The sequence below is a fragment of the Neovison vison genome, chromosome 9 (assembly GCF_020171115.1).
Source record: "Neovison vison isolate M4711 chromosome 9, ASM_NN_V1, whole genome shotgun sequence".
Classification (NCBI taxonomy): Eukaryota; Metazoa; Chordata; class Mammalia; order Carnivora; family Mustelidae; genus Neogale; species Neogale vison.
In genome coordinates, this window is record NC_058099.1 from 97,630,488 (window position 1) to 97,657,682 (window position 27,195).

A 27,195-nucleotide genomic window follows, 5' to 3' on the forward strand; every position below is an offset into this window, starting at 1 on the left:
TTGATGAAGTCCCAGAAGTTTATTTTCGCTTTTGTTTCCTTTGCCTTTGGAGACGTATCTTGAAAGAAGTTGCTGTGGCTGATATCAAAGAGATTACTGCCTATGTTCTCCTCTAAGATTCTGATGGATTCCTGTCTCACGTTGAGGTCTTTTATCCATTTTGAGTTGATCTTTGTGTACGGTGTAAGAGAATGGTCGAGTTTCATTCTTCTACATATAGCTGTCCAGTTTTCCCAGCACCATTTATTGAAGAGACTGTCTTTTTTCCACTGTATATTTTTTCCTGTTTTGTCAAAGATTAATTGACCATAGAGTTGAGGGTCCATATCAGGGCTCTCTACTCTGTTCCACTGGTCTATGTGTCTGTTTTTATGGCAGTACCATGCTGTCTTGGTGATCACAGCTTTGTAATAAAGCTTGAAATCAGGTAAGGTGATGCCGCCAGCTTTATTTTTTTTTTCAACATTTCCTTGGCGATTCGGGGTCTCTTCTGATTCCATACAAATTTTAGGATTATTTGCTCCAGCTCTTTGAAGAATGCCGGTGGAATTTTGATCGGAATGGCATTAAAAGTATAGATTGCTCTAGGCAGTATAGACATTTTAACAATGTTTATTCTTCCGATCCAAGAGCATGGAATGGTCTTCCATCTTTTTGTGTCTTCTTCAATTTCTTTCATGAGTGTTCTATAGTTCCTCAAGTACAGATCCTTTACCTCTTTAGTTAGGTTTATTCCAAGGTATCTTATGGTTCTTGGTGCTATAGTAAATGGAATCGATTCTCTAATTTCCCTTTCTGTATTTTCATTGTTAGTGTATAAGAAAGCCACTGATTTCCGCACATTGACTTTGTATCCTGCCACGTTGCTGAATTGCTGTATGAGTTCTAGTAGTTTGGGGGTGGAGTCTTTTGGGTTTTCCATATAAAGAATCATGTCATCTGCGAAGAGAGAGAGTTTGACTTCTTCATTACCAATTTGGATACCTTTTATTTCTCTCTGTTGTCTGATTGCTGTTGCTAGGACTTCTAATACTATGTTGAACAAGAGTGGTGAAAGTGGGCATCCTTGTCTTGTTCCTGATCTCAATGGGAAGGCTGCAAGCTTTTTCCCATTGAGGATGATATTTGCTGTGGGTCTTTCATAAACAGTCTGAGGGGTTTGAAGTGGCGGGGTGGGGTGGGAGGTTGGGGTACCAGGTAGTGGGTATTATAGAGGGCACAGCTTGCATGGAGCACTGGGTGTGGTGAAAAAATAATGAATACTGTTTTTCTGAAAATAAATAAATTGAAAAAAAAATCAAACTCACATCTTGGAAAGTTGCTCAGGAACTAGCTTCGGTGACTATGCTGGTGGCTAGTACCTTGATCTGGAAGGTCGGTGATAAGTGCATGCACCTGCCTGCCACACTTCGCAGATGTTTCCCACGGCTCTCTGGTTCTCTGTGAAGTCAGGCTGGGAGCTCCCTCGGGTGGGGAGACAACTATTGCAAGATGGGGTCACTGAAGTTTGAAAAGTTAGAGTGACCTGAGTATAAGCTCCTACTCTCGTGTTTTGCAGACACAAAACTGAGAGCAGCAAGAGAAGTCAACACAGTTTCTATATGTGTCCTTCATAAATTAGTTTAGAATTAATGACAAAAGAGCATTACATAATGAAAATTTTAATGCCATATGGTTTTGGTAGGTTCTAGTACATAGTAAATGCTAAGAGCTTTATGTTAAATTGAACTGAATAAAAGGATACTTGTGAGCACGTTAGGACAAAGAAGGTAGGTGCTAACAATGACCAATGGAGCAAAAATTTTCAAAAATGCGTGCTTAGGTTTATATTTATAAGGTTGTAGCAAGGACAGTTAGTATCTTTTAAACAAACTCCACTACTTTCCATAAAATTTTTTGATCTTGAATAAAGAATAATGAGCATATTCTTAAATTTTTTAGACTGACACAAATTTTAGACTTGCAGAAAAGTTTCAAAAATAGTGTAGAATTCACATATACCTTCCTCCCAGCTTCCTCTAATGTTAAAAACCAGTATGTAAACATACTACAATTCTCAAAACCAGGAAACTACGTGACAGTAGTGTTTTAATTTCACATGTGTGATTATTAGAAGAATTAGAACAAAGCCAATCATTAAGTATCTTATACCATAATCATAGCATAGGATCTTACAGAAAATGAATAATTATTGTTTTAACAGTAGGATAACTAACAGAACACTAATTCATAAATTCCAGCTATTATTTTTTCCTGTCATACACTTCTTGCTCTTGAACCGTAACACAAATGATTTTTAAAGGGACTTTGAGGGTCCCAGCTAATAACAATACTCAGGCCAGTTGTAAAGATCATACTTATTTTGCTCCAGATTTTCCCAGTCTAAGTGAACAGTGACTAACATCCTGTTCTATAAGGAAGCTTACAGGGAGAGGACTTCTTTTCTGGAGTGTGAAGCTGAAACTTTCACTAAAAGTTCTGGAGAAGGAAACGTGGGATATGTTTTGGTTGTTTCTCTGTGGGGTGGCAAGTCAAGTGGGGTCTCACTTATCAATGACAGATGCTGCGCCACAAATGTAAGAGGACAGATTAGAAGTGGTGAACAAAAACCTGGAATTACTTGATATTTTGTGGTTTAAGAACTATACTTGAGTATGATCTTATGCACGAAAATGCATAGGATGATATTTCTCTTGTTTTAATAAAATTGTTTTCAAGATGAAGATGCTCCAGGGTTGAATCACCTTCTTCTTCAGCGTTGCAAATTTGTTCTGGAAGAATATTCCTGAGGAAAAATAGATGATACAAGTCAGCAGGAGTTAAATTGTACATTTGTTTTAAAATGTTTTGGTTCCTAAAATAAAATTGAATATTTTTCTTATACACTAGGAAAAATTTCAAATATGTCAAAGATGTGAAAAATAAAGCCATAGGAGTAATATAAAGTATAACCTGGGAACGGAAAAAAAAAATCTCCCTTGACTCAAAAATGAGAAACACTAAAAGGAAAGATTAATAAATCGACTATAGATCTTTTAAAAATGCAAAGTTAAGAGACATGACAAACTAGGAGAAATTTTTTTGCAATAATGGGGCTAATGTACAAAGCCTTCTTAAAAACCCAGGCAGAAAAAGAAGAGAGGGGACTGCCTGGCTGACCAAGTTCATTGAAGAAAAAAAGAAATTACATGGGAACATGAAGAGGTGCTTAGTTTCATTAATGACAAGAGAAACGCAAACTGCAAGTATCCTGCCACACCAGCACCACTGACAAGGGTTGCCTCACACAGAAACATTCATAAGCTCATTAACATGGTCTGGTCCTGGGGCTGTGCGGGAACCCCATCCACACAATGGAATACTGGTCAGTTGTAAAAAGACTAAGGAAATTCTCTGTATATTGGTAAAGAGTGATAGGACATACTGAGTAAAAAAAAAAAAAATAATGAGAGAGAGAGAAAAAATCTTTCTGTGTCATAATTCGTGTGGGAATTGTGGGATGGGTGGGGAATATGAATGTGTGCACGTATGCTTATATTTGCAAAAAGAAATACGGTGGATACTACGAACTAATTTTAAAAGAATTAACCTGTGGGAAATGATGGAGTGTCGCATATGGGACCTGCAAAGAAGAAAGACTTCATATACCTTGTTACAGTTTTGACTTTGGAATTTTATAAACATTTAACATAGCCAAAATAATATTAAATAGGAAATAGCATTTCCTACAAACCAAAACCCAGCTAAAACCCTTATCAGAGTGTCAGGTCATTGACATGTCACAGAGTTCGAAAACCACTATACTTCTGCCACATGTCCTCATGGATCATATTTTAAAGACAAATAGAGAGTTCCCTAAAACACCATATACTTCATTCAGTACTTTTGTTGTTGTGATAATGGCATTCTTACTTTGAAACTATTATTTGTATATTGTAAGATAATTAGTTAATGTTACTGGGAACCTAGATTCCTAGTCTGAGATAAACAAATTTAAAACAAAGAATACTCTATATGGTTAAATTAGAATTGGGACCATCAGTATGAAGTCCTGTTCTTTTTTCTTTAAAAATATGTATTTCCTGGCAACCCACCGCAAGGCCACGAAACTAACACCACTTTAGAAGGGAACATGCCTGGTCCCCAGTCTGGGGCATGTGATGTGAATGCTGCTTCCATGAGGGAGACGTGGGGGCCTCTGAAAGAAGGCTGTCACAGGTGCACAGTAGGGGTGGAGAAGTGCACCGCCCAGGACCCACAGAGGGCTACCACCCACGAAGGAGTGGGGTTTAAGAACAATAGTTATACTTGATTAAAACATTCCAAATACAAAAACCCGTACGTTAAAATTGATTGTCCAGAAAAAGAAAGCCAAAAACAAAATAATAAAACAGACACAGTTAGGCACCAATTTTTTTTCCTGAGACAGCCTCTGTTAACATTTTAATATATTGTATAGTCCTTTTCCTTTCATACCTAATACACATGTATCATTTTTTCCAGTTTTATAGAGACAGCATTAACATACAACATGATATTAGTTTAAGGTATATGACATGATTTGATATTTGTATATATTGCAAAATGATCATCATTACATTAAGTTTAGTTAATATCCATCAGCTCACATGGTTAGATATTTGTAGCCAGCTTCTTGGTCTGATTGGACATTTAAAGGAAAGAAACTAGGCATTTGTCTTACCTTTCAGAGTAATAACAAAGTGACCCTAACTGATACAGGATAAAAAAATATCCTTTACAAAGGAATTCCTGCTAACAGATGTGTAAAGGGTAACAAACATAGTGAGGCACTATTTTGTTGCCCCTCAGGAAATAAGAGTTTCAAGTAGCTCTCAATCTGCCATTGGTTCAGAGGGGAGGAGAAAGGATTAATGGAGATTCCAGACTGTGACCACCTGAATCCCACCAGAAGTGGGACAGGCGTGTGCGTCCCTGTGCAGTAAGTAGGAGGCCCAGCCACAGCCTATGATGTACTTCGCCAAGCAGCTTTTTACCGAATGTTTCAAAGCCTTCCCCACTCCCGCCTCTCTCCCTGCACTGTTGGACTGGACACCCGTGACTCTTTCTCTTTTTATTATGTTCAGTTAGCCACTGTGTAGTATTTCATTAGTTTTTGATGCAGTGTTCAGTGATTCACGAGTTGCATATATACCCGGGATTCTTCCCCTGTGTTTTTTAGGAAATTGTGTTTGGATTGTAGAGAGAAGAGGAAGGGGAATACTCCTCAGGGACAGGAGCCCACCTTGGGGATTGGCCTATGACCGCACTGGCACCAACATGTTCCAGATTAATCCTTGAGAACTTATGCTCTCTAGGCAGACAGGAAACTGTCCCCAGAAGTGAGAGAAGCTGAGTCTCAATAATTTTATTCAGAATTTTACCTTCAGAAAAAAATCTAGATAGAATCAGTTTCAATTCTAGCGTATATTTAGGTTTTATTCTCTACAGATTAGAGTTTTTAAAATTACACATGGAGGTAGAAGCAGCATAATCGTCCACTTCCTGGGTTCCCAGTAGTACGCAGTAATGTTCTATTCTAAAGGGGGTTTACTGTGAAAGTTTGCAAACATAGATACACGTAGAGGAAAGCTATGATGAATCCTCGTGTACTTGCAGACATCTGCCAGTCTTGTTTAATGTGACCTCTTGTTCTTTTTCCCCTTAGAAATAAATCCCAGACATCATGTCATGGTTGTTTAATCATATGCTCTGTCAGCAACAACAATTCAAATCGATACTTGAAAAAGCCAGTATTTACCGTATCTTGTTGTTGTTCAGCCTCAGAAAATGTAGTGCTTTCATTTCCTGTATCCCAGGTGGTATAGATTTTAAGTCATTGTGATCCAGAAACAGCTCTCTCAGAGAATGATACGCCCCATAGAAGGAGACGCGGTCCACACCGTCGTCCGAGAGTCTGTTAAATGACAGGTACAGGTACTCCAGGCCTGGCTCCATGTGGCCAAACACATAGCCGGGGATGCGCTCGATCTGGTTCCCGAGGAGCACGAGGTGCAGCAGGGACTTGGGCAGGTAGGAGGGGACGTGGTAGAGCTTGTTGTAGGAGAGGTCGATGGACTCTAGATTTCTGCAGCAAAGGAGAAGGAGCAGGGCGCAGTGTGAGGCAGGGACTGTCAGCTCCGGGCTGACAGGGCCGGTCGGGATGCTCGGCCATGGTCCTGCCACTGCCACTGCGGGTGGCTGTGTGGTGGCCTGCCCCATCCAGCCGCGAGGCTCCTGCTCTTTCCTGGGCACTGCCCCACGGCTCCCACTCTACTACAAGGAGTGCCGGCTTCAGAAAGAACCACTATCTCTAAGGTCAAAGGTGCATTGGGAACGAAGTCCTAGCCGTTATCAAGCTGCCTCTCCCTAAAATCGCCCCTGGTGCCAGCAAGGACGCGGTGCTGGTGTGGAGTCTGCGTTCTTGCTCCACACCGGCCCTGAGGGCCTGGCGTGCGGGGGCTTGTGTTCTGAGCTGCCCTTGTGGCTTCCGAGTCGCCCTCCCACCACCACATCGTGCTGGGCCTGGCTGGCCCTCCACACCCTCTCATCCCTCTCTCCTGTGCCTGAAAGATGCCTCTTCCTTCTCTCTCACCCAGAGCCCTCGTGCCCTCCCCACAGAGCCCACCCTGCCCCTTCTGACAGGCAAGACTCCCACCCTGCATCCTTGCCAGGAGGATGGGCCCCACTTCCAACCTTCCCGGTCAGGCCAAGCACCGTTAGGTCTGTTCTATAAGACCTGAGATAGAGAAATGGTTTGGAGGAATGAAGACAGTGTGGCGTAGGACAGGGGAGCCGGCTGGTCCCATGGCAGGGTGGGGTCGGAGGGGGCAGGGATGACCTTCCTTCTACTGCACAGCCACCTGTGAGGTGGACAGACCTCAGGTCCCTCACCGCTTGGGTTCACGGCAGGGTGTGCACAGCAGCAGTGACCTCGGTCACCCCAACACCATCCACGATACGAGCTCCAAGAAAATAGCCAGGTTCTGGGGAGGGGCCGGCTCGCGGAGGAGCAGTGCCGTCACTAAGCTCATTTCCCCACATTCGGACCTTGGGTAGTAGTGGCAGAAGGAAGAAACTGTCTCAGAAAGGCAAAGAGCAGTGTCTACTCACTCTTGATTTATCCAGGCTAGAGGAGCAATCCTGCTTTCCTCAATTTTATTATAACTTAGCACAATGACATTGATCTTTCTGGTGTGGTTGAAACAGATCTCAGTTATTTCTTCAATTTGGTTATTTTCTAGGTATAATTCCTATAATTAAGAGAAAAGGCTATTTTTCTTTGTTGGTTGGTACAGATATTCAGCTTCACAGAGATGGAAATGGTACTGTGGACTATTCTCATTAGTATTACCTGGAGAGTCTTCTGCTGCTCTTCCAAGTGAATTCATTGTTGTAAATGGTCCTGTCTAATTAGTGAAATAAAATATACCTTCTTTCATGGTCATGGAATTCAATTTTTTTAATTGTAAAATGTTGCAAAATACAGCATATGATAATAACTGCGTAAAGTTCTCTAATTTACAAAACTTATTCATGTAAATCACCTCATTTGGGTTTCAAAACCCTAGAAAATTGGTAGAAATTATCATCCCTGTTCAGTAGTGGAGACACTCGGGCCTGGAGAGAGGTTGCCCAGGAGACACGTGTCTCTCCCCGACCCTCCCCCCAGCTCTAGGGCATGCTACTTCTCACCACTCTGTGCTGCCTGTCAGGGTTTTAGACTTGCTTGTATTATAGTTAATTAAGAAACCTCATTTAACATCGAGGTAAAGTTTGCTAGAGCTATTGTTTTCAACAGTGAGCTGCCTTTAAGTTAATTCATTTGACATTAGTAGAAGTTTTTCACTTAAGAAGCTCGGAAGTAGACATTGGTATGTGTCTTCAATGTAACTTTCTATTCCTAGTAATTTTCCCTTCTTTTCACTTAATTTTGGTGTTTATTAGATAGGAGTAAAGCAATTTTTAGCTTCTTGCTTTTAACTTCATACATATTTAGAGGTGAACCAAATCAGTGGTTCCCAAACGTGGTTGCATATTAAAATCACTTGTGAGCTTTTTATTTTTTTTTTTTTTACTTGTGAGCTTTTTAAAGTTACTACAGTTAAAACACACTCATCCATACCATAGACTCTGCGTCTGGGAAGCAGGGCCCTGGAAAGGGTCAGAGCACATGCTTCTGCATGGACAGTGCCCCCCATAGCAGTGAGAGGGGCTGTCTACAGAGAAAACCCAGATGGAGACATGCTGCTCTTCCATACTGTTCAGCTTGTGTGTGTTTTACTGTGTGCGTACATTAGGTATTAAAGTCTTAATTTTAAAAATTACAAATTACTGATCCCACCCTCCAAAGAACCTAGTTGAGGATGTCTGGGGTAGGGTATGGAATCCGTATTTCTTTAGAATCCAAGAGATTCGGACATAAAGCCCAGTATTGGAACCCCAATCTTTACAATTTGGATAAATTCTAAACTGATACGTTAGTCAGCAGATAGGAGGATGAGGAGAAGAGGTGCTGTGGCTCCGAGTCAGACCCAGGCCGCCAGCTCCGCTGCCACAGCGGGTCCACAGCTGTGGGAAGCTCCGTCCTGCCTTCCTGCTGAGTAATCCTGCGTGCGGGGGAACAGTTCGGAGCAGTCAGCCCGGGCCCAGCTGGGTCTGCCAGACCTCTGCTCTCAGGGCTGGAAGTCAGGCATGCGCTGGGCAGTGAGGGCCCCAGAGTGTGTGACGTATGTGCCTTGCTGCAGCGAGAAAGGCCACACTCCTGGGTCCTGGGCGGGAAGGGCAGTGCTTGGCCTCGGTGGGGGCTGGGCAGAACTGGGAAGCTATCTTGCAGGTTATAGTTTCTGTTTAAATTCTCAGCTCATCTTCCCCGTCTCTCCCCAAGAGCTGTCAGTAAAACCAACTGTCACTTTATCAAAGGTCTCCACTAGTAATTACAGTTTTGACTCATAATTTTGTATTGTTTGAAGAAACAGCTGTGCTCAAATCATAGCAGAGTGTATGGCACCAAAACGGACTCTACATCACAACAATCTTTTCGAATAATACTGTTTGTCTTATTGAAGTGTACGGTACTAAAAATGTAAAACATTGTTAGAAAGATACAGGTACCTCAATAGAAGCAGGAAGGCCCTGTGGTATAATTCTGAATTTATTTCTTCCAAGACGCAGGTAGGATAGGCTCTTCAAAGATTTGAAAGCCAGGGGATTCACATTGGTTTCACTGAGATTGTTTCCTTCCAACTCTAAGGTGACCAGTTGATTTAGGTCTATAAAAAATAAAATACAATTTTCAGAATATTAGGAAAACAAAAGAGCCATGGAGTTTCTTTATCTTTCAAAACATCTTGTGAAATGTTCAGTTTGTTTGAAAGGTGAATGTTGCTGCTTTCTTGGTATTTCCCATGCAGAGCCTTCCTGTAAGTGCTCTGCACACTTTAGATGCTAAGCTCAGCCAGGACTGGAAGCTGGACACATGGTCCAGGGGGAGGTGTGCCTGCAGAGAAGTCACTGAGCTGTAGGATGTCTAAGGAACAGAAGCTGAGTGGGGCGCCCCACAGGGGTAGTGGTGGCCAAGTGGGGACTCAGGACACAGTAGTAGTAGAGGATTGTGGAGGTCACTTAAAGCCTTTGCGAAGATGTGGATGTGCTTATGGCATGGCAGCGTAATTGGGGGTGCTGGGGGAGTGTGGGATCACTCTGCCTGGCAAATGTCGGCCTCTGAACAAGGGAGTTACAGCAATGAATTCCCATCACACTTGTTTACTTCCTGGCAGATAGTGCAGCCAAATGGCTGTTTGGAAAGGAGAATGATCAAGAATTCTCCACACACTGAGACTGAGCTACCAAGAAAGGCCTTTATACAAATAAGCTTTCCTGCATCGTTTCTGGTGGCCTCAGGAGTGGTATGACCCAGATCATTTGGAATCCTACAGGAGCATGGACAGCGCAGCAGTGACGATACCCAGAGGCATCTGAGTCAGACAGGCAGGGTGTAACTTTGGAGTTTGTTCCGTGGCCAATTTTCTAGAATAGGAATGTTTTCATCTTCAACTCAAGTCACGGGCATTGGTCTGAATGCTCTGTACGGCACATTAGAGAAATAAGACATAGTCCAAGCATGAGCAAGGGACAGGACCATGAGGGATGCAGATCCCAGAGGCAGAGGACCGCAGGGGTGGTGTGGACGTGTGGGTGGAGCTGGGCTCCCAAGGACAGGAAGGCATGGGTAGAAATGGGAGGCCGAGGCAGCCAGGTGAACACAAACAGGTAAAAACCCATATGGTTGTGCTCAGTGGTAGGAGCGAGGCCTGCCTTGGGTGGACCATCTGCTGGACCTTACCAGATAGTAAGGTCTGGCATTCCTCTCCAGGCAGCGAGGCACCCTGGGCAGAGACAGCATGACAAAACACGAACCTGGCAGCTGTTTTAGCGTTAGTTGAAGGGCTGAAAGGAAGTAGGGAGCCCAGGCAATAAGCAAAGAAGTGGTCACATTTTCTCATATTTTCTTTGATTTCCAAAACCAAAGATACTAAGAATCCAGCATATTTATCTGCATATAGTTGAGGTTTTAGAATGTAATGGAAGTTTTCTCGTCTAAAACAGATAATAAAGGTAGACTAATGGCCAGTGTTAACCCCGAGAGAGAGAGACATGGCCCACGCAGGTACTCTCTGGTTTCTGTATACATCATCTGTGTAGGAAACATAGGATGTGGCTCCTGTGACGGGGGACAGGGCGGAGCTAGAGAAGATTGCAGGAGGTTAGGTGCAGTAGAAGGAGGGTTTATACGCAGGAAGCTGCTAGGAAATCGTTCCCATGGTGGGGTGGGGAGCAACATGGCAGGTCGCGGACATGGGAGGGCACGGTCCCAAAGTGTCCAGAGTGGGGGCCTGCTACAAGCACACCCGTGGCATCTGGGTCCTCCTGTTTCCGCACACCTTTGCCCCCGCTGTTTCTCTCCCTGGAGCGTCCCTTCTCCCCTTTTACCCAGAACTGTCTGTAACGTGAAGGAAGGGCCGTGCGAGAAGACCTGCCACAGCAGCACATGGGAGAGCAGCAGCCCCTGACGGTCAAGCCGGGGGCTCCAGTCCTGAAAGGGCAGATTCCCAGCAGTGGTGGCAGCTGCACACGGGCACACCCTGCCTCCTGCCAGCCGCTCGCCTGGCGGTGGGCTTAGCACAGAAGGTGGAGGCTCCCCGGGCACGGTGACTTGAGCCCCTCCTTGCGGCTGAGGCCTCCATGGTGCTTGGACTTTGGGGACAGGAGGGGAGGGAGTGTGTGGGGAAGCAGCTGCCAGGATCGTGTATGCACACCTTCCAAGGAGGGGCTTCTGTTTGTAACATGTCCTCTTGAGAATGCGGCCAGAGGTGACCTCACGTGTGGTTCACACTCAGCCCATCAGGGCACTGATCTACATGTTCCTTCGGCCTGCTTTACCTGGCAGTTAAAAATTGTACTTTCTAATGTCTTTTCCATATGACAAAGCCCATCACCCTTTGTGTTTACTGATGTTTTTCATGTGTACCCTGCAGTCCATCTGGAAATAGAGTATTTCCATAACTGTAATTTTCAGACTTGGCAATTCTTGGTATTATTGTGTTTTTTCCCATCACCAGAAGTGTTTTGTTTTATGAAGTTTTTTGGGAGTGAAAAGAATAGTGAAATGGTTTTATTCCTTCTTAGGCTTGGGTTATCAACGTTAACGTTAAAATATTTCCAATAAGTCGAAGGTGTTAGAACCCGTACCTCAGGCGCTGCTAGACTGCTGGGAAGGCGGAAGGCAACACTAGCTGTCTTTGCACGTGATCCCACCACAGACCCTGGCTAGCGTTTGGAAAAAGATAACGTGCTGCGTGTTTTGTGCCGAGTTCACAGTATGACAACTTCAGTTGTTCATTTCGGTCCAGAGTCAACCACAAAAGAATAAAATAAATGTCATGAACTTAAATGGTAAGGTGGCCTAAGAAACTCACCATCTATCCTTACGGCCGTAGTGCCCATAAAGTCCCCACACGGCCACAGAAGACAGGCTAGAATAGGACACCCAGGAGCTGGAAGTAAGTACCTGATAAGCTTTCTTCATTGATAGCCTGCAGGTTGTTCTCATTGATTTTAAGTTCTTCTAATGCAGATGGTAATTCTGAAGGAATCTCTGCCAGATTGTTTCCATCCATATTCAGGCGCATTAACTTCTTCAGAAGCTTGAAAAGCAAATGTCAGGATTACCTTTTCACACGGTCACAGACATTCAGTCCTTCAGAGGGCAGAGTGCAGTCCCAACTCGCCTTACGAACCTGCCTGCTCTGCCTCGGGCCCATGGAAGCTGCCACTCCCCCGTTTCTGACCCGCGGCTTTCATGAGCAAGAGAAAGCCCCTGTCACTGCTGGACCGCTCTGATTTTGCTAGATCTTGGGTTTCCACCTTCTCAGCAGTAGACACAACGTTAGATTGTGCAGTAAGCAGAATCTGTTGGGGATAGTGGCGATGAAATCAGCCACCGTGGACTTATACAGCTCAGTGTGTAGTTAGACTAGTAGGAACAGTCATAAAAGGGCACTGATCCCGGGGTAAGTGCTTCAGAATGGCGTGCTGCAAAGGCCAGCAGCTGTCCCTTTGCGGCAGCCACACAGCCTGTCGGAGGTGCGTGCCCGTGTTTGCAGCTGAGTGCTCGTCCCCCTAGTGCCCGCAGCGGGGGGCCGCACGGGTGACTCGCCTCAGGGCACTCCGTCAGACTTGAGCAGTTTGGGAATGGGACAGAGGATCTCAAAACAAGAAAAAGAGACACCCTCCTGTGTGTCTTTCTGATCAAACACAGGAAATTTGTGATTCCCATTGAATGACAGGAACATGTCTGCGACTTGAACGGGACCCGAGCCCAGGGATTTGTAGGAAGGCTCGTAAAGGGGATGACTGACGTTTGGCTTAGTGGGATGTAGTAGGTTTCACCGGGCTTCTTAAAAGGGCACACGAGTGTATTTGTTTACACATGCAGATCCCCTCCTTTTTTGCTTGTGTGTTGGCTTCTCTGAAACTCCTTGATCCTCTCTTTTCTGCTTTTTAGAAAATACTTTAGTCACACCCAAGTCTTGCAGAGGCTTATTCCATGCTGTTTGTTGCCTCTCTCTCCCTCACCTTTCCCCCACCATTCCCTGTGCTAATTTTCATCTGCGTCTGCTTGTGTTTCCAGAACCCCTCCTGCTCACATGTTCATTAGGTCTTGCCCTTGGCATAAAATAACGAAGCACTTTCTGGCCTGAAAATGTTAATAGAGTTTCCAGATAAGCTCTCCTTTATTCCTGGAAATACCTCATGTACTAAGAAACCATAGTTCAACATGTTTTCAGCTGCTTGAGGAGAAACTGCTCCATAAGTTCAAAACAATGGTTTTGTCATTTCGCTGTTGTAGGTGCTCTAAGGGTAAAGCCTTGAAAAACCAGCTAGAATCACATAAAACAACAGACTGGAATCAAGGTAAGACCTGAAGAGTTTAGGAATGTCAGAAAGGAAACTTTCTTGACTTAGGAGGAAGCTACTACAGTGAAGCCATGTTCCTTTCGCTCTCTGCCCTGCCGCCAGCACAGACTGGTCCAAAGGCTCCTCACCCACACTGTGTATTTACCTTGAATGCTTTTGCGCCGATGCCTGCGGAGGTGATGTTGTTTTTGCTCAGATCGAGCCTTTCCAAATTCGGCAGTCCGTTGAAGGCTCCGTCGGGAACACTGGTGATGGCATTGCCTAGAAAACACAGCAGCTGTGGTTTAGGCCCCCATGCACACATGGGCACATACGTGTGTTCATGAACGGACATAGATAGCAAGGGAGCTCTCCCCAGAGGAGAAAGCAGTGCTCGTATGCTGACAGCATCTGTATAAGCAGCTGCAAGTGCAGAGAACCTCAGCCTGGGGCCAGAACCTCCACTCAAAGGGCTTGCTGTGCTTGTGGCCATCCTGTTTTAGGTGAATCTGCTGTGAAAACAGCTCGAGTGGGGTTCACTGGACAATTCTGTTAGCATTATGCATTTTATAACAGAGCTTTATGTCTGGAACCTTAAATAGAAACTGATTTTCCCATGGACATGTCCTAGATCCTGAGCCAGAAATCCTGTCCTATACCTTACCTTTCTGAAATTTCCTTCTCTAAACCAGGAGCACAGGTGGCCTCCAGATCTGATGTTATGATTGTGTGCTTCAATATGTACAAGTTCTTATATGCTTTCAATTTATGGGATTTTGCTTTCACATTGGGTTAAGTGCAGTAGCTGATGATTTTAAACCCAGAGCGTAAGCTCACCAGAAGCAGTGAATACTAGAGAAACCATGTGGTGACCTTCTCAAAACCACGATGGTGTGACTGAGCACGGGTCATTCGTTGTTCGTGGGTTTTCTTACGACAGAGCACCGCTGACATACCAGCTATGGCAGAGGGGACATTGCTGGGTTGTGAGCTGCTAGGCATGAGCGATTTCCCTCGGGGGTTATCTGAGTGTGGTGTCCTAGCACAGACTGGCCATCCTCAACCAAGACATCAGACTTGGTCAATCAAGTGTGTATTTATAAGGTCATTTATTTATTATTTCTCTGGTAGTTTATTTCTGTGATTGCCCCTGAGACCCATCTGAAACCCCGTTCAGATTCTCCCATCCCTGTGTCTTCTGGGCATCCCGGGGTGTGGGTCTTGTCTTCCAGATGGATGTACACCCAGGGTCCCCACGAGCCGTCCTCACACACACACCTGGTCCTGCCATTCCTCCACTCAGAACCCCTTCAGCAGCCCCATAAGAACACAAGGAGGAGGACTGGACCATTCCATACCCCCAGAATGGCTAAAATGAGGGAAAGACAAGTGACAGGATGCAGAACCATGTCCAGCAGAAAAGCCGCAGCCACCTTTGGAAACTGGAGGGTACTTTCCAATGGAGCTAAACGCATGTTTACTCTGACATTCAGCATTTCCACTCCTGGCTATGCACCTTCAAAAACAGAAAACTAGGTCCACACAAACCTCTGTGTATGGATATTTTTAGAACTGTATGTATAGTGACCCCAAAGTGGAAGTGACCCAGATGGGCTCACGAGACACCTGTGGTCCATCCACGTGAGCACGCCCCACTCGGTGGTGAGGAGAGGGTCAGCTCCTGGTGACCACAGCGCCCCGTATGGCCCTCCACAGCATCGTGGTAAGCAAAAGAAGCCCAACTAAAAGACTATGCTGTGGGACCCCACTTCGGTAACGTACCGTGAACAGCCAAACCCTGAAGGCCCATCACCTCAGCAGAGACCAGGGCTGGTAGAAGGAGGGGCACGAGGGAACAGGGTGAGGTGACGGAAAGGTTCTGTATCCTGACTGTGGGCCGGTTATGCAACTGTACACATCTGTCAGAGCTCAGAGAACACACTAAAAATAAGTTTTACTGCATGTCAATTATACCTCAGTAAAGCTGACTTTAGGGAAAAAGTCAGTGGGAAATCATGACTTGGTTTGGAGAAATTTGCTTTATGCCGAACCATGCTATTTCTTCGAAAAAGTTTATGTATATGATTGTAGCTTGTGAAGTTAGTCTGTTTGGGATCAACTTATATTATGAAATTAAAGTATGACCTTCACAGGGCAAGGAGAGTTACTTTCACAAAACAGAACAGACGTCCACTTCTCTTACCAAAGAGCTCCAGGCTTGTTATCTCTGGTGCTGTGAGCGGTGGTACCTGTGTGAGGCCGGCGCTGATGCAGCTGATGGTCCTGTAGGACAGGGAGCACCCGCTGGGCAGAGGCGGCCTGCCTCTGGGAGGAGGGGGGACCAGGGGTCTGGAGGGCCCCCTGAACACGTCTCCTCTAAGGGTGCCGTCAAGCTCCTCTTCCTCTCCCTCCTCTTCCTCTCCCTCCTCCTCCTCTTCCTCCTCTTCCCCCTCCTCCTCTTCCTCGTCCTCCTCTTCCTCCTCCCTTGCTGGATGTCTTTGTGGATGGGCCCGCCTCCCCTCTGCTCGGGGTCTCTCCTCTGCCTCTCCTCTGCTCCGCCCCTCACTGAGAGGTCTCCCCTGCTCTCCAGGTCCAGGGATCTGTTTCTTTTGCTCCCCATCTTCATCTTCTTTACTTCCTTCTTCATCCTCCTCAAACTGAAGTTCCTCTTTTTGCAACACTTGGTCCATTTCCACCCGACGAGGTGGCAGTTGCTTGTGAGGTAAGTTGGTAGGTTCTCTTTGTTCTGAAGAATCACCAGAAAATTCACTTCTATCACTTAATGCTGTACCACGGGAGGTTGCTGGCCGTGCAGGGAGGACACAGCAGGGGCGAGGTGTAATGTTAGTAAAAGGAAAAATCACAGTAGAGGTGAGGTTAGTAAATAGTATTCCCTCCAGGTATTTGAGTGCAATTTAAATGTGGAATGCATTTTGGAATTTTTGCTCGAGTGGTTTTTAAAGTAGTTTTTATTTCTATCTTACAAGATTTATTTTAAGCAATTTTTGTTTTTTCCTGTGGCCTTCATATTTGTTTTTACTAAAATATCTTGCTACCCGGTAATAAAGAGGGAATAATATTGCCACATCACGCAGGATGGTAAGCAGTCCTATGTGAGGTTGCAATATGATGAGGTGTGACCTTTATAATAGATACTGTTCAGTTACTTGGGGCTATTGATAATGTAAGAATCTGCACCATCAAACATAAAAAAGTGAAACATATTTTGCTTGTGGTAGTGAAACTGGCTTTTGTTTGCAGATTTATAATTATTTTTGTCTGATTTTCTGTCAGCCCCATAGGCCCCAAAGCATCTTCTGAAATTCAGGATTATAGAAAGTTCTCCTTTCTCCCTCCTAGACTCTCTACTTAAATTTTTACTACTTGACACTTACGGGGGCTTCCTGGATTCCAATGATGCGGTTTTAAATCAGAGGCATGCATGGCAGTGCTTCCCATCATCCCATGATGATAGGAGCAGAACGGCCAGCCGCGGGCCTTCACCCGTGTGGGTATTTAGCAGAAAGAAGGGAGGGCCCGACAGTGACCAGAGTTCTGGAAGAAGTGAGCTCTAGTGATGGCAGATTTCCTGAGTCATTGCCCTGCTTTTATTGAATACTATACCTAAATCGCCCAGAAAAGGAACTCAGAAAATGTACTGTTTGAAGGAATTACTTGAGATCTCAATCCAGTATATATTATAAAGTCAGTGCGTTATTTTTTCACATCCCTGGCAGAACATGCAAAAGGAAAATAGGAAAAAATTAGGGAAGGGAAGCTAAAGCTATCATATTGAAACATTTAAAGTCCTTCCTGTATATCCAAGTTTATTTTTCCAAAAAAACCACAACATTTTATTCCAAGTCCTTTGAAAAATGTCTGATAATTTCTGAATCTTGCCTTTGTATTTGCTAACATTTTTTAAAGACATAGTACCATAGTAAAATAATGGGTAGTTTAAGCCAAAATGCTTACATTCCTAAATATTCTAAAGTTCTTCCTGGTAGGAGGCTGTTCTGGACACCCACCCTGAAACTATCCTGTGTGCATGGAAAACAGTCTTCCTTGATTGTAGACAAGAGAAAGTGTCTCTGTTCCTTCCCATCACATTATTTGCCACATGTGCATCCTTTAGAAGGCACTGGCTAGGCCTCCCTCTCAAGAGTCAGCTGTCCCTCAGGTATGAGCCCCGTGAGAGCTGGGATGGTGACCATTCAGCAGGCCCCGTGGCATGACCTTCCCGCAGGAAGCAGTGCTCCCAAGACACAGGCACTGCTCCAGGGCTACACGCCTGCATTCCCCCAGATTCCCAGAGTGGTAATGAGTGCAGGTTGGCTGGGGCATTGGGCTTTCTTCTTTGGATGCAGACTCCCTCTGCCTTTGTTCATCAGAAGTTCCTTGTCTGTCTTCCTGGTCTTAACTGTGCCCACACTAAGTTGCCTTAAGGGAGCTACTCCGCCTAAGGAGCTAAGCAGAGCTCTTCCCTCGCATGACACTTGGGGACTGTTGGCTCTGCAGATCCTGCCACTCATTCTCTAAAGTGAGCGTCAGTGCACAATGTGGTCTGGTCCAAGTTTACTCATTCTGGTAGAGCTGCAACTATGAAGCCAAGATCTTTTTTTTCTGCCTCCTACCATCCATTTTCCCGAATAACTTCTATGTTTCTCATCACTGTGCAAGTATTTTAAGTACCTTGATGACTAGTTTACCATAATTTAAAGCTTAAGTTAGTAACAAAATAAGCAATGGAAGTTGAAGACTAAGTCACATGTGATATACTGCGTTTTGGCGAGATATTATACCAGCGTCAGAGCAGACTGGGCAGCACTCTCCTTCGGGGGTAACTGTTTGGGAGCACGTCGGAGGGTGGCACATAGTTTCGTCACAAAGCACTCTTCCATTCAAGCAGAGGCAGGTAGTGCACGGCTCAGGAGACCACACAGCTCGGTTGTACATGGTCATCCCATTGACCAGACAGTGACCCTGCCTTCCTAGAAGAGAAGCAGGAGCACCGTCAATTCCTTGTGGGGTCGCCAGCACCCGTGAAGGACGGTGAGTGCAGCGTGAAGCCGAATTGACAGAGTCACACTCGAGTGGCATTCTGTGTGCATTCACACGCGGGGTACATAGACCCCAGAGATGTGACCCCAGAGCAGCTTCCGCATGCTCTGCTCTCAGCCTCCTGGTAACGTGACTCTGAGCCACACCTCCAGTACTCTCTCTGTCGTTGTAGAACAACGAACCCCAAGTCTCAGTGATGGCTTCTCTGTGCCACGTGTCCAACACGGGCACACAGGGGCTGTGCTCCTGACAGTCTCAGAGATAATCAGTGGGCTTCTGCATCTCCAGGCAGCCTACCCTGAAGACCAAACCAGAGGGACAGAGGTTGCTAATCCCCCACAAGCCCTAGAAGTGTCTCATTACATTAAGCAAAGCAGATGATAGGCCATATCTAAATTCAGAAGAGACACAGCAGTGTGGGTCCGTCGGATACCAGAGGACAGAGAGCAGGAAGGGCAGCAATGATGAGCCCATGTCTCACCCTTACCCGTGTGCAGATGGGGAAGTGCCAGACGTGGCAGCTGACCCTTTCTTTAGAGTTCCTGTGTTATTGAACACAAGCTCACACGTCATCAGTGCCATACTTGTGAAGTGTTTCCGAAGTATTTCCATTTCTCTACGTACAGGGTCACAGACATATGGATCAGTGTGTCCACCAAGGCGGCCATCACACAGCCTACTTGGATTGGAATGTCAGAGGACAAGCTCTCCATCTGACCTAGTGTCATTTGTGATGTCTGTCCTTTGTTTGATGAGCCACTATCCCCACGTTCCACCCTGAGATGGGCTCTCACATTCGCTCCCTCCCTTACCTCCCTCCCCTCACCACCCAGCCCTACCCAGTAGTTTCTCTACATAAACTAAATTCAGTGGCTTACTGCCACTTTTGTTTGAAAAGAATTTGGTTGAAAATAGTTAATAGCCATGTGTTCAAGGAATCATCTGAGTAATTTTTCTATATCCCAGATGATCCGTCATTATAAATGAAAAAGATTATAACTTTATATGTAAATTTTCTATATTATGAATCCAGTTATTTGAAATACATGGCATAGGAAACAGACTAGAAATTAATAAACCAAAATAGCAACTATGGTTTTATAAATATAGTTGTGGGATAGCTAATTATTTTTTTGTTTTCCAGTAGTTTCGTATTATAATTACATTCTGTAAAGGAAATTTTAAATTATTTCAAAACTTGTGGACTAAACCAAGAGATATAATAGAATATTGAATATTATAGTAACTTGAAAAAATATACTTAATATATATAAACTTGAAAATATAACTTTAAATATGATATATTAATATATATGATAACTTGAAAAAATGTTTTTGGAAAATTCTCTTCCTGGAGGTTCTTTTTCTCTCCCCCTCTCTCACTGGTTTCTTACCTGGCAACACATTATAACTTGATTCTACTCCAAGAAAACTTGGAAAGGAGTCAGAGTCAGACTTCTCCTCTGTGCTGTAATCCAAGGTCAGCACAGGCACTGTTGCTGCTGGTGTGACCATGGCCTGCTGGATCCCCAGCTGCCCACCAGACCTGTGGGTGGGCGAGGAGCTTTTCCTCAGTCTCCTGTAATACGCCTTCCTCCGCTGCTTCCTGGGCGTTTCTTCATTTTGTCCACAATCAGTTTGAAAAATGATAAGCAGAAGGAAGCAAAGCAAACCTGCAAATTTCATACTTGCTTTTTCACCATCCAATTTCTAGAATGAGAGGGAAACAGGATTTTGGATTTAGTGGTGCCTAATTTTTACCTTTGTGAAAATCAGTGTGTTGTTGCTGCTATGCCTCAGCAGCATCGTGGGGAAATGGCGCACATAATCTGTGGGCCACATGCTGTGTTCCTATCAAGTCAGAATGTAGAATTCTTCTATCAGGATCAAAGAACTTTGAATATCTTTACCTCTGGAACAGGCACGAGCCAACTTTTTCTATGAAAAACTGGATACTAAATATTCTGTTCTAGGCTTTACAGCTCACACACTGTCATGGCTACTCCACTTGACCCCTATAGCATGAGGTAGACCATGGTGCACAAATGGGTGTGCTGAGACAGTTCGCTGGACTCGGCCTCCGAGCCGTGGTTTGCTGAGCCCTCTTTAAACCAGTGTGCTGTGTCCTCAGGTTCCCCGGGGTCGCTCTACCTTTGTGCCAGGTCATCCTCCCTGTCCTGTGCTCTGCTATTTGGTTCTTCTATCCTCTGGCTTTATAACTGTCCTTGTTGGGAGGAGGGGGCAAAGCTGCACCTGATAAAAATAACAGCAAACTCACATCGGTTGCAAAGACGTAAGAGTAACTCTTAACTAGCTGGCCCCAAGAGTGCAGGACCCTGCATGTTGTAAAAGTGAAAAAGGTATTGGAGGAATGAATACTCATATTCCTGGTGATGGACTACATGTGGTTGTGGCATTGTGGTCAGACATGTTGGTCCAGGCGCTACAAAGTCAGGTAGCACAGAAAGTAAAGAAAAACCCTCCACCGGGTGATTGATTGTAGGACTTGGTTGAGGGATTTACCTAGCCACACACTTTGGCCAGTGGTTAGTCCTGTGAGGAAGGTCTGTGTGGCATTCATTGTCCCCTAAGCTGAGAACCTGTGTCTCCCCCTTCGCCCCTGCTGGGCATCTCTCCTCTGATCTTCACCCAGGTTCCTTGCTGTCAGTACCCAAGATGGAGCCAGGGTGTGTGGAGGAGAATCTGAAACCTCAGGGAGGCCAAAGACCCAGGATCATGGGCAAAAGTGGCAGCTTGCTTGGTGAGGAGATTTACCCCACTCCTCCTACCAGCCTTGGTCACCTCTGTCAGTCAGAACAAAACTGATAGATTTCAGAAAGCATCACCCTAGCAGGAATGGTAAAGGTTTAAGGTGATGCTATGTACAGAGATTAAAATTCCAAGCTACAAAGGAGGGATTTTGAAAGGTCAAAGGGCCAAAAACATGGCCATAGACCCTGAACCTGGCAATCTTGCTGGGATCTTGGGAAATAGACGAGAGACCCTGTAAGCTTTGGGTTCAACCTTTCTTCCTGCATCAAATAAAGTGCTCTACTGACCTCAGACGCTGATATATTACAAGTCTGCTTCAAAATCTGTGGGCTGGTTGTAGGAGCCCCAAAGGGCATCTGAATGGAAAACCATGTACTGGGGGCTGAGACGAGGCCCTCCTGGTGCCACAGTGCCTACCGCCTCAATGTGTAGGAACTGGAGGTGATCGGTGCAGTCTAGCCAAATACTGTGACTTCTGTCAGCACAAACATACCATGGCTGTAGCAAGCACAGGGTTGCCACCATAGGTCTTTGCCTAAGTACAGATGTCACAGACCTGTGTTTTACATTCTTCCATATGTGCATCACCAGAGGTGAGCACTCTTTGTGGGGTTGCCGTCCCTGTGTGGCTGGCATTCCTTCCAGTTACACAGTTAGTGGCCAGCGTGGCTCCGAGAAGCAGAGACACCTGGAGAAGCTGGAAGTTAGTTCATGGTCACTTCATAGAGAACCTGTCAGCCATCATAGCAGTTTCGTGACAAAACTCGAATCTGACTTCTGCTCCTAGCCAAAATGGAGTAACAGGAGACCCCACCTGATCTAACTTAAAATTAGGACAAAAACATGAAGCTGCATTTTTCAAACCTTAGGCATGAAGTAGCACAGGACATTGATTCCCTGGGCAGGGGTTTGGGCGTGGGTCCCACGTAAGCCCTAAGACTGGTCTCACACACAGCCTGAGGCGGTTCTTTTCCATGCTGCAACTCAGGGAGGGGATCCTGCCAGAGCCCTGGTTCCCTGAGTTGAAAATCCCTTGGGATTCCAGGGAGGTGAGAGTTTGCAGAACATAGAGGAGAGCTGCCCTGGAGAAGCCTTCCAGAAACCTCAGGTCTTCAGCTGAGTCCTGATTATTAGCATGTCTGTGTGAGTGAACTTCTTGACACTGCAGGAAGAACTACTGGAAAGGACGAAAGGGAAAGTCCCTGAGCTTATAAAAGGCTGGCCAGAGTCCGGGTGCCTGCCAATCAGATGGGGAAACCTGCACTTCACAGGGCATCAGGCAGAGTGTTCCAAAGGGCCCTGGCACAGCAAGGGAAACAGCCCTCCCTTCCCCAGACTAATGGCTGCTCTGGTCCTTTTTAACAAAACTGAACAGCAAGCATCTCTGAAGGAGCAAACCATGTGCCATCGTGTGACCATGTTCCAGAGCACCCAGCAGGCGGTTGGGAGTCTGGTGAAAACTTAGCAGGGACACAGAGGTGCAGAAGGAGTCCATAAAGATTGTGTTCATATACTAGCAGTGTACTGTGGGGTGTGTAACAAGTAGAATTAAAATGTATGAGAAGAGAAGCATAAGGGAGGAAGGAGAAAATGTGTGCACATACTGTTGTAAGGTTCTTTGCTATGAAGTGGAATAGCGTCACTCGAAGACCAGATGTAGTCAGTTGAAGATGCATGCCTGAAGCCCTCAGATAACCACTAAGCCAAAAGAAGTTACAGCAAATAAGGCAATAAAAGAGATCAAATGGAATAATAAAAATAATCCAAAACATATGTATATAAATCTCATTAAGTATAAATTGGTTAAATGCCACAGTGAAAAAGCAGAGATTGCCAGGTTAGATTTTTTAAATTTATTTACTTATTTAACAGAGAGCACAAGCAGGGGGAGTGGCAGACAGGATGAGGGAGAAGCAGACTTCCCAGCGAGCAGGGATCATGACCTGAGCTGAAGGCAGGTGCTTAGCCAACTGAGCCACCCAGGCACCCCCAGATTAGATATTTTTAAAAGCACAACCCAACTATTTGCTGCCTGTGAGAAACTCATGGTAAATATAAAGATGCAAATGGGTTAAAATTAAAAGGATGGGAAATTTTGTATCATGGTAACACTAAACAAAAGAAAAGCGGAGTGTCTATATTAACATAAGATGAAATAGATAAGATAGAGAAGCATATCGCCAAGCATGAAGAGAGCCGCTGTGTAATGGTGCAGGGGTCTGCTCTTCACGAAGACAAAATAATCTCAAACCTTTATACACTGACTAATACAGCTTCCAAACAGCATAAAGGAACAAATGGAACTGCTAGAATAAACCTACAGTCATCATCTCCAATTTCTGCTCTCCTGTCTCAGGTACTGATTTTAGAAATAGACTGTAGGTTAAAACACTGAGATGGGATGCCTGAGTGGCTCAGTCGGTTGGGCAGCCGACTCGTGATTTCAGCTGAGGTCATGAGATCAAGCCCCATGTCATGCTCCATGCTGAGATAGAGTCTGCTTGAGATTCTCTCTCTCTCCATCTGCCTGTCCCTCCTGCTTGCACTCTCTCTGTCTCTCTGTAAAAAAGCCAAAAACAGGAATAATGAGATACCACTACACATCTCTTAGAATGGCCAAAATCAAAAACACTGACAACAAACACCAGATGCCAAGAAGGATGTGGAGCAGCAGGAGCTCACATTCATGGCTGGAGGGAATGCAGACTGGCCCACAGCCGCTTTGGAAGATAGCATGGCAGTTTCTTAGAAACCAAACACACTGTTACCGTGTAACCCAGCGATCATGCTCCTTAATATTTACCCAAGGGAGTTGAAAACACACAAAGTCCTGCACACTGATGTTTACAGCAAACTTGGAAGCAACCAAGATGTTCAGTAGGTGGATGGATAAGCGATGGTCTGTCCACGCAAGGGAATACTACTCAGCACTAAAAAGAATTGGGCTACTAGGCCATGAAAAGACATGGAAGAAATAAATGCTCATCACTAAATGAAAGAAGCCAGTCTGAAAAGGCTAATACTCTAATATTCCAACTCTGTCACATTCTGGAAAAGGCAACACTGTGGAGACAGTAAAAAGATCAGTTGCTGCCAGGGATGGTCCTGGGTGGTGCTGGTGGGGTGAGTGTAGTGAGTAGATAAGGCTCAGGGGATTTTTAGGGCAGTGAGAATACTGTGCTTAATCCTGTAATGATGGATCCCTATCATTTCACATGTCCAAATCCATAGAGTATATACCACCAAGAGTGAACCGTAGTGTGAATTACGGACTTGGTGATAGTGACGTGTCAATGTAGTTTTGTCAGTTGCAACTTGCTGTGAACCTAAACCTGATAATTGTCATGTATAACTTACCACTAACACTGTGCTTAATTTTGAAATATAATGTTTTCCCCTTAAGTTTGGGAACAATGAAAGGATGTCTGGTCTCACCACTTCTAGTCAACATTTTATTGGTTGTTCTAGTCAGTATGGTAATGTAAGACCAAGAAACAAAATGCATCCAGACTGGAATAGAAATTGATGTATATAAAATCCATATACAAAAATCAAGATTTCTATATACTAACAGCAATAAGAAAGTTGAGTTAAAAAAAAAAATAAGAAAGTTGAGTTAAAAATGCGACACCACTTATAAAGGCATAAAAATAGTGGAATATTTAAAGATACTTCTGACTAAAGAGGCACAAGATTATGTCCCTGAAAACTATGAAGTATTGCTGAGGTGAATGGAAAAAGAACTACGTAGGGGATATGTACAGTGGGTATAGGTCAGATGACTCAGGTTTAAATTCTCAGTTTTGTAAAGTTAACCTATAGATTTGTCACAAAGCTGGTCAAAATTCCAGCAGGAGTTTGCATTTTCTACAAATGGAATCATGTCTCTATCCTTTCACATAAGACTTCTTTATTCAACATAATTATTTTGAGATTTACCCACTGTTATTGCCGTGTGGTGTTCCACTGTCCGGATATATCACAATCGGTTTATCCACTAACATGCTGCTAGACATTTGGACGACTCCCGGTTTTTTGTCTAGCACAAGGCAAGCTGCCGCAAACACACACACGCGTCTGTGTGCGGACATGCGTTTTCATTTCTCTTGGGTGACCAGCAACAGAATGGCTGGGTAAATGGTAGGTGGACACTGAGCTTCTGCAGAAACTGCCAGACCACTTTCCAGAAGTGTTCGTGTGGTTTTGCACTACCAACAACATTGTCCGAGAACTCTAGTCACTCCCACACTTGTCAGCACTTGCCATGGCCCATCTTTCTAATTTCAGCCACGCCAGTTGGTGTGTACTGCTAGCTCATGGACGTTTTCTTCCGCGTTTCCCTAATGACTCATGATTTTGAACTCCTCTCTCTGCTTATTTGCCATTTCTGTATCATCTTAGGTGATGTGTGTTCAAAACTTTGGGCTGCTAAAAACTGTGTTTTCTTTTCATGATTGAATTTAAGACCTCTTCATTCTTGATACAAGTCCTTTCTTGACTATATTACTCCACAGACATTTTTCCCAGTATGTGGCATTTTTCTCTTGTTAACAGTATCTTCTGAAGAGAAAAAGCTTTCAATTTTGATGAAGTCCAGTTGAAAAAAAAAATTATTTCTATTGCTATACTTAAGTAGTCTTTGTTCATTCCAAGGTCACCAGAATTTTTTCCTTTTTTTTTTTTTTAAAGACTTTTTATTTATTTGCCAGAGAGAGAGAGAGCAAGCGAGTACACACAAGCAGGCAGAGAGGCAGGCAGAGGCAGAGAGAGAAGCAGGCTCCCCGCTGAGCAAGGAGCCCAATGCGGGACCCGATCCCAGGACCCTTGGATCATGACCCGAGCCGAAGGCAGCGGTTTAGCCCACTGAGCCACCCAGGTAGAGATCACAAGGAGACAGAGATGCAGGCAGAGAGAGAAGAGGGTGAGGGGAAGCAGGCTTCCCGCCGAGCAGAGAGCCCGATGTGGGGCTTGATCCCAGGACCCTGGGATCACGACCCGAGCCGAAGGCAGAGGCTTTAACCCACTGAGCCACCCAGGCGCCCCTTTCCTTTTTTTTCTTCTACAAGTTTTACATTTTCTGCTCTTAGAGTTATCTACGATTGATTTTCTTTGTTGTCCATGACTGCACACTTATTCCGGTTCCATGTGCTGAAAAGATCACCCTTCCCACATTCGATCGCTCCGGTACCACTGCTGAAAACCAGCTGCCCGTGCGGGTTTGGTCTCCTTCTGAAGCCTCTGTTCTGTCCCACTGATAACTCGTCTGTCTCAACACCAGCATCACACTGTCCTTACTCCCCCACCTTTTTAGTAAGTGTTGACATCGGTAGTGCTGGTCCTCCAGACTTGTTCCTCTCTCTCCCAAAGTTGCTTTGGCTATTCCAGGCTCTTTACATTTCCATAGAAATTTTAGAATCACCATTAAAAAAAAAAAAAAAAAGCCTGCTGGAATTTTGACCAGCTTTGTGACAAATCTATAGATTAACTTCACAGAGCTGAGAATTTAACCCTGAGTCATCTGACCTATACCCACACATCTCCTACGTAGTTCTTTTTTCATTCCTCAGCAATACTTCATAGTTTTCAGGGACACAATCTTGTATGTCTTTTGTCAGAAGTATCTGTGGTTGCCTCAAGGCAGGGACGGGATTTGGGAATTCTGGCATGTGTAGATTATCAAGGGTCATGGGGGAGCTTTGGGGGATGATGGGTGTATTCATTTTCCTGAATTATGGTTATGGTTTTACAGGTACACTAAATAAGAACTCGTTAATTTTCAACTGTCCTCACCACTGTATTTGGGTTGGGTCAGGGTAAGACGGTGGCTGTTTAGAACCACACATCTAAGTCACATCATGAACAGAACCTCACTGGTGTGAAACTCTT

General features: G+C 44.8%; 2 protein-coding genes across 3 annotated transcripts in view; one reads left to right on the forward strand and one right to left on the reverse strand.

The window, feature by feature from the left end:
* The window catches only part of LOC122917773 (centromere protein P), a 237,441-nt gene that overhangs the window by 155,771 nt on the left and 54,475 nt on the right, over positions 1-27,195 (forward strand). The gene's annotated exons all lie outside the window — the stretch shown is intronic.
* Positions 1,646-27,195, reverse strand: part of ECM2 (extracellular matrix protein 2) — a 33,125-nt gene continuing 7,575 nt past the window's right edge. The window contains exons 2-10 of one of the 2 annotated variants that reach the window (XM_044266032.1): positions 19,932-20,247; positions 18,279-18,467; positions 15,680-16,222; positions 13,643-13,758; positions 12,089-12,224; positions 9,133-9,290; positions 7,132-7,271; positions 5,780-6,106; positions 1,646-2,785 (exon numbers count right to left, since the gene is read on the reverse strand). In XM_044266032.1, the coding sequence (XP_044121967.1) occupies positions 2,617-2,785; positions 5,780-6,106; positions 7,132-7,271; positions 9,133-9,290; positions 12,089-12,224; positions 13,643-13,758; positions 15,680-16,222; positions 18,279-18,467; positions 19,932-20,223 (2,070 nt within the window). In that variant the 5' untranslated portion in view covers positions 20,224-20,247 and the 3' untranslated portion in view covers positions 1,646-2,616. Of the gene's footprint in view, positions 2,786-5,779; positions 6,107-7,131; positions 7,272-9,132; positions 9,291-12,088; positions 12,225-13,642; positions 13,759-15,679; positions 16,280-18,278; positions 18,468-19,931; positions 20,248-27,195 lie in introns of both variants that reach the window. The other variant, XM_044266031.1, reaches the window with a different exon arrangement.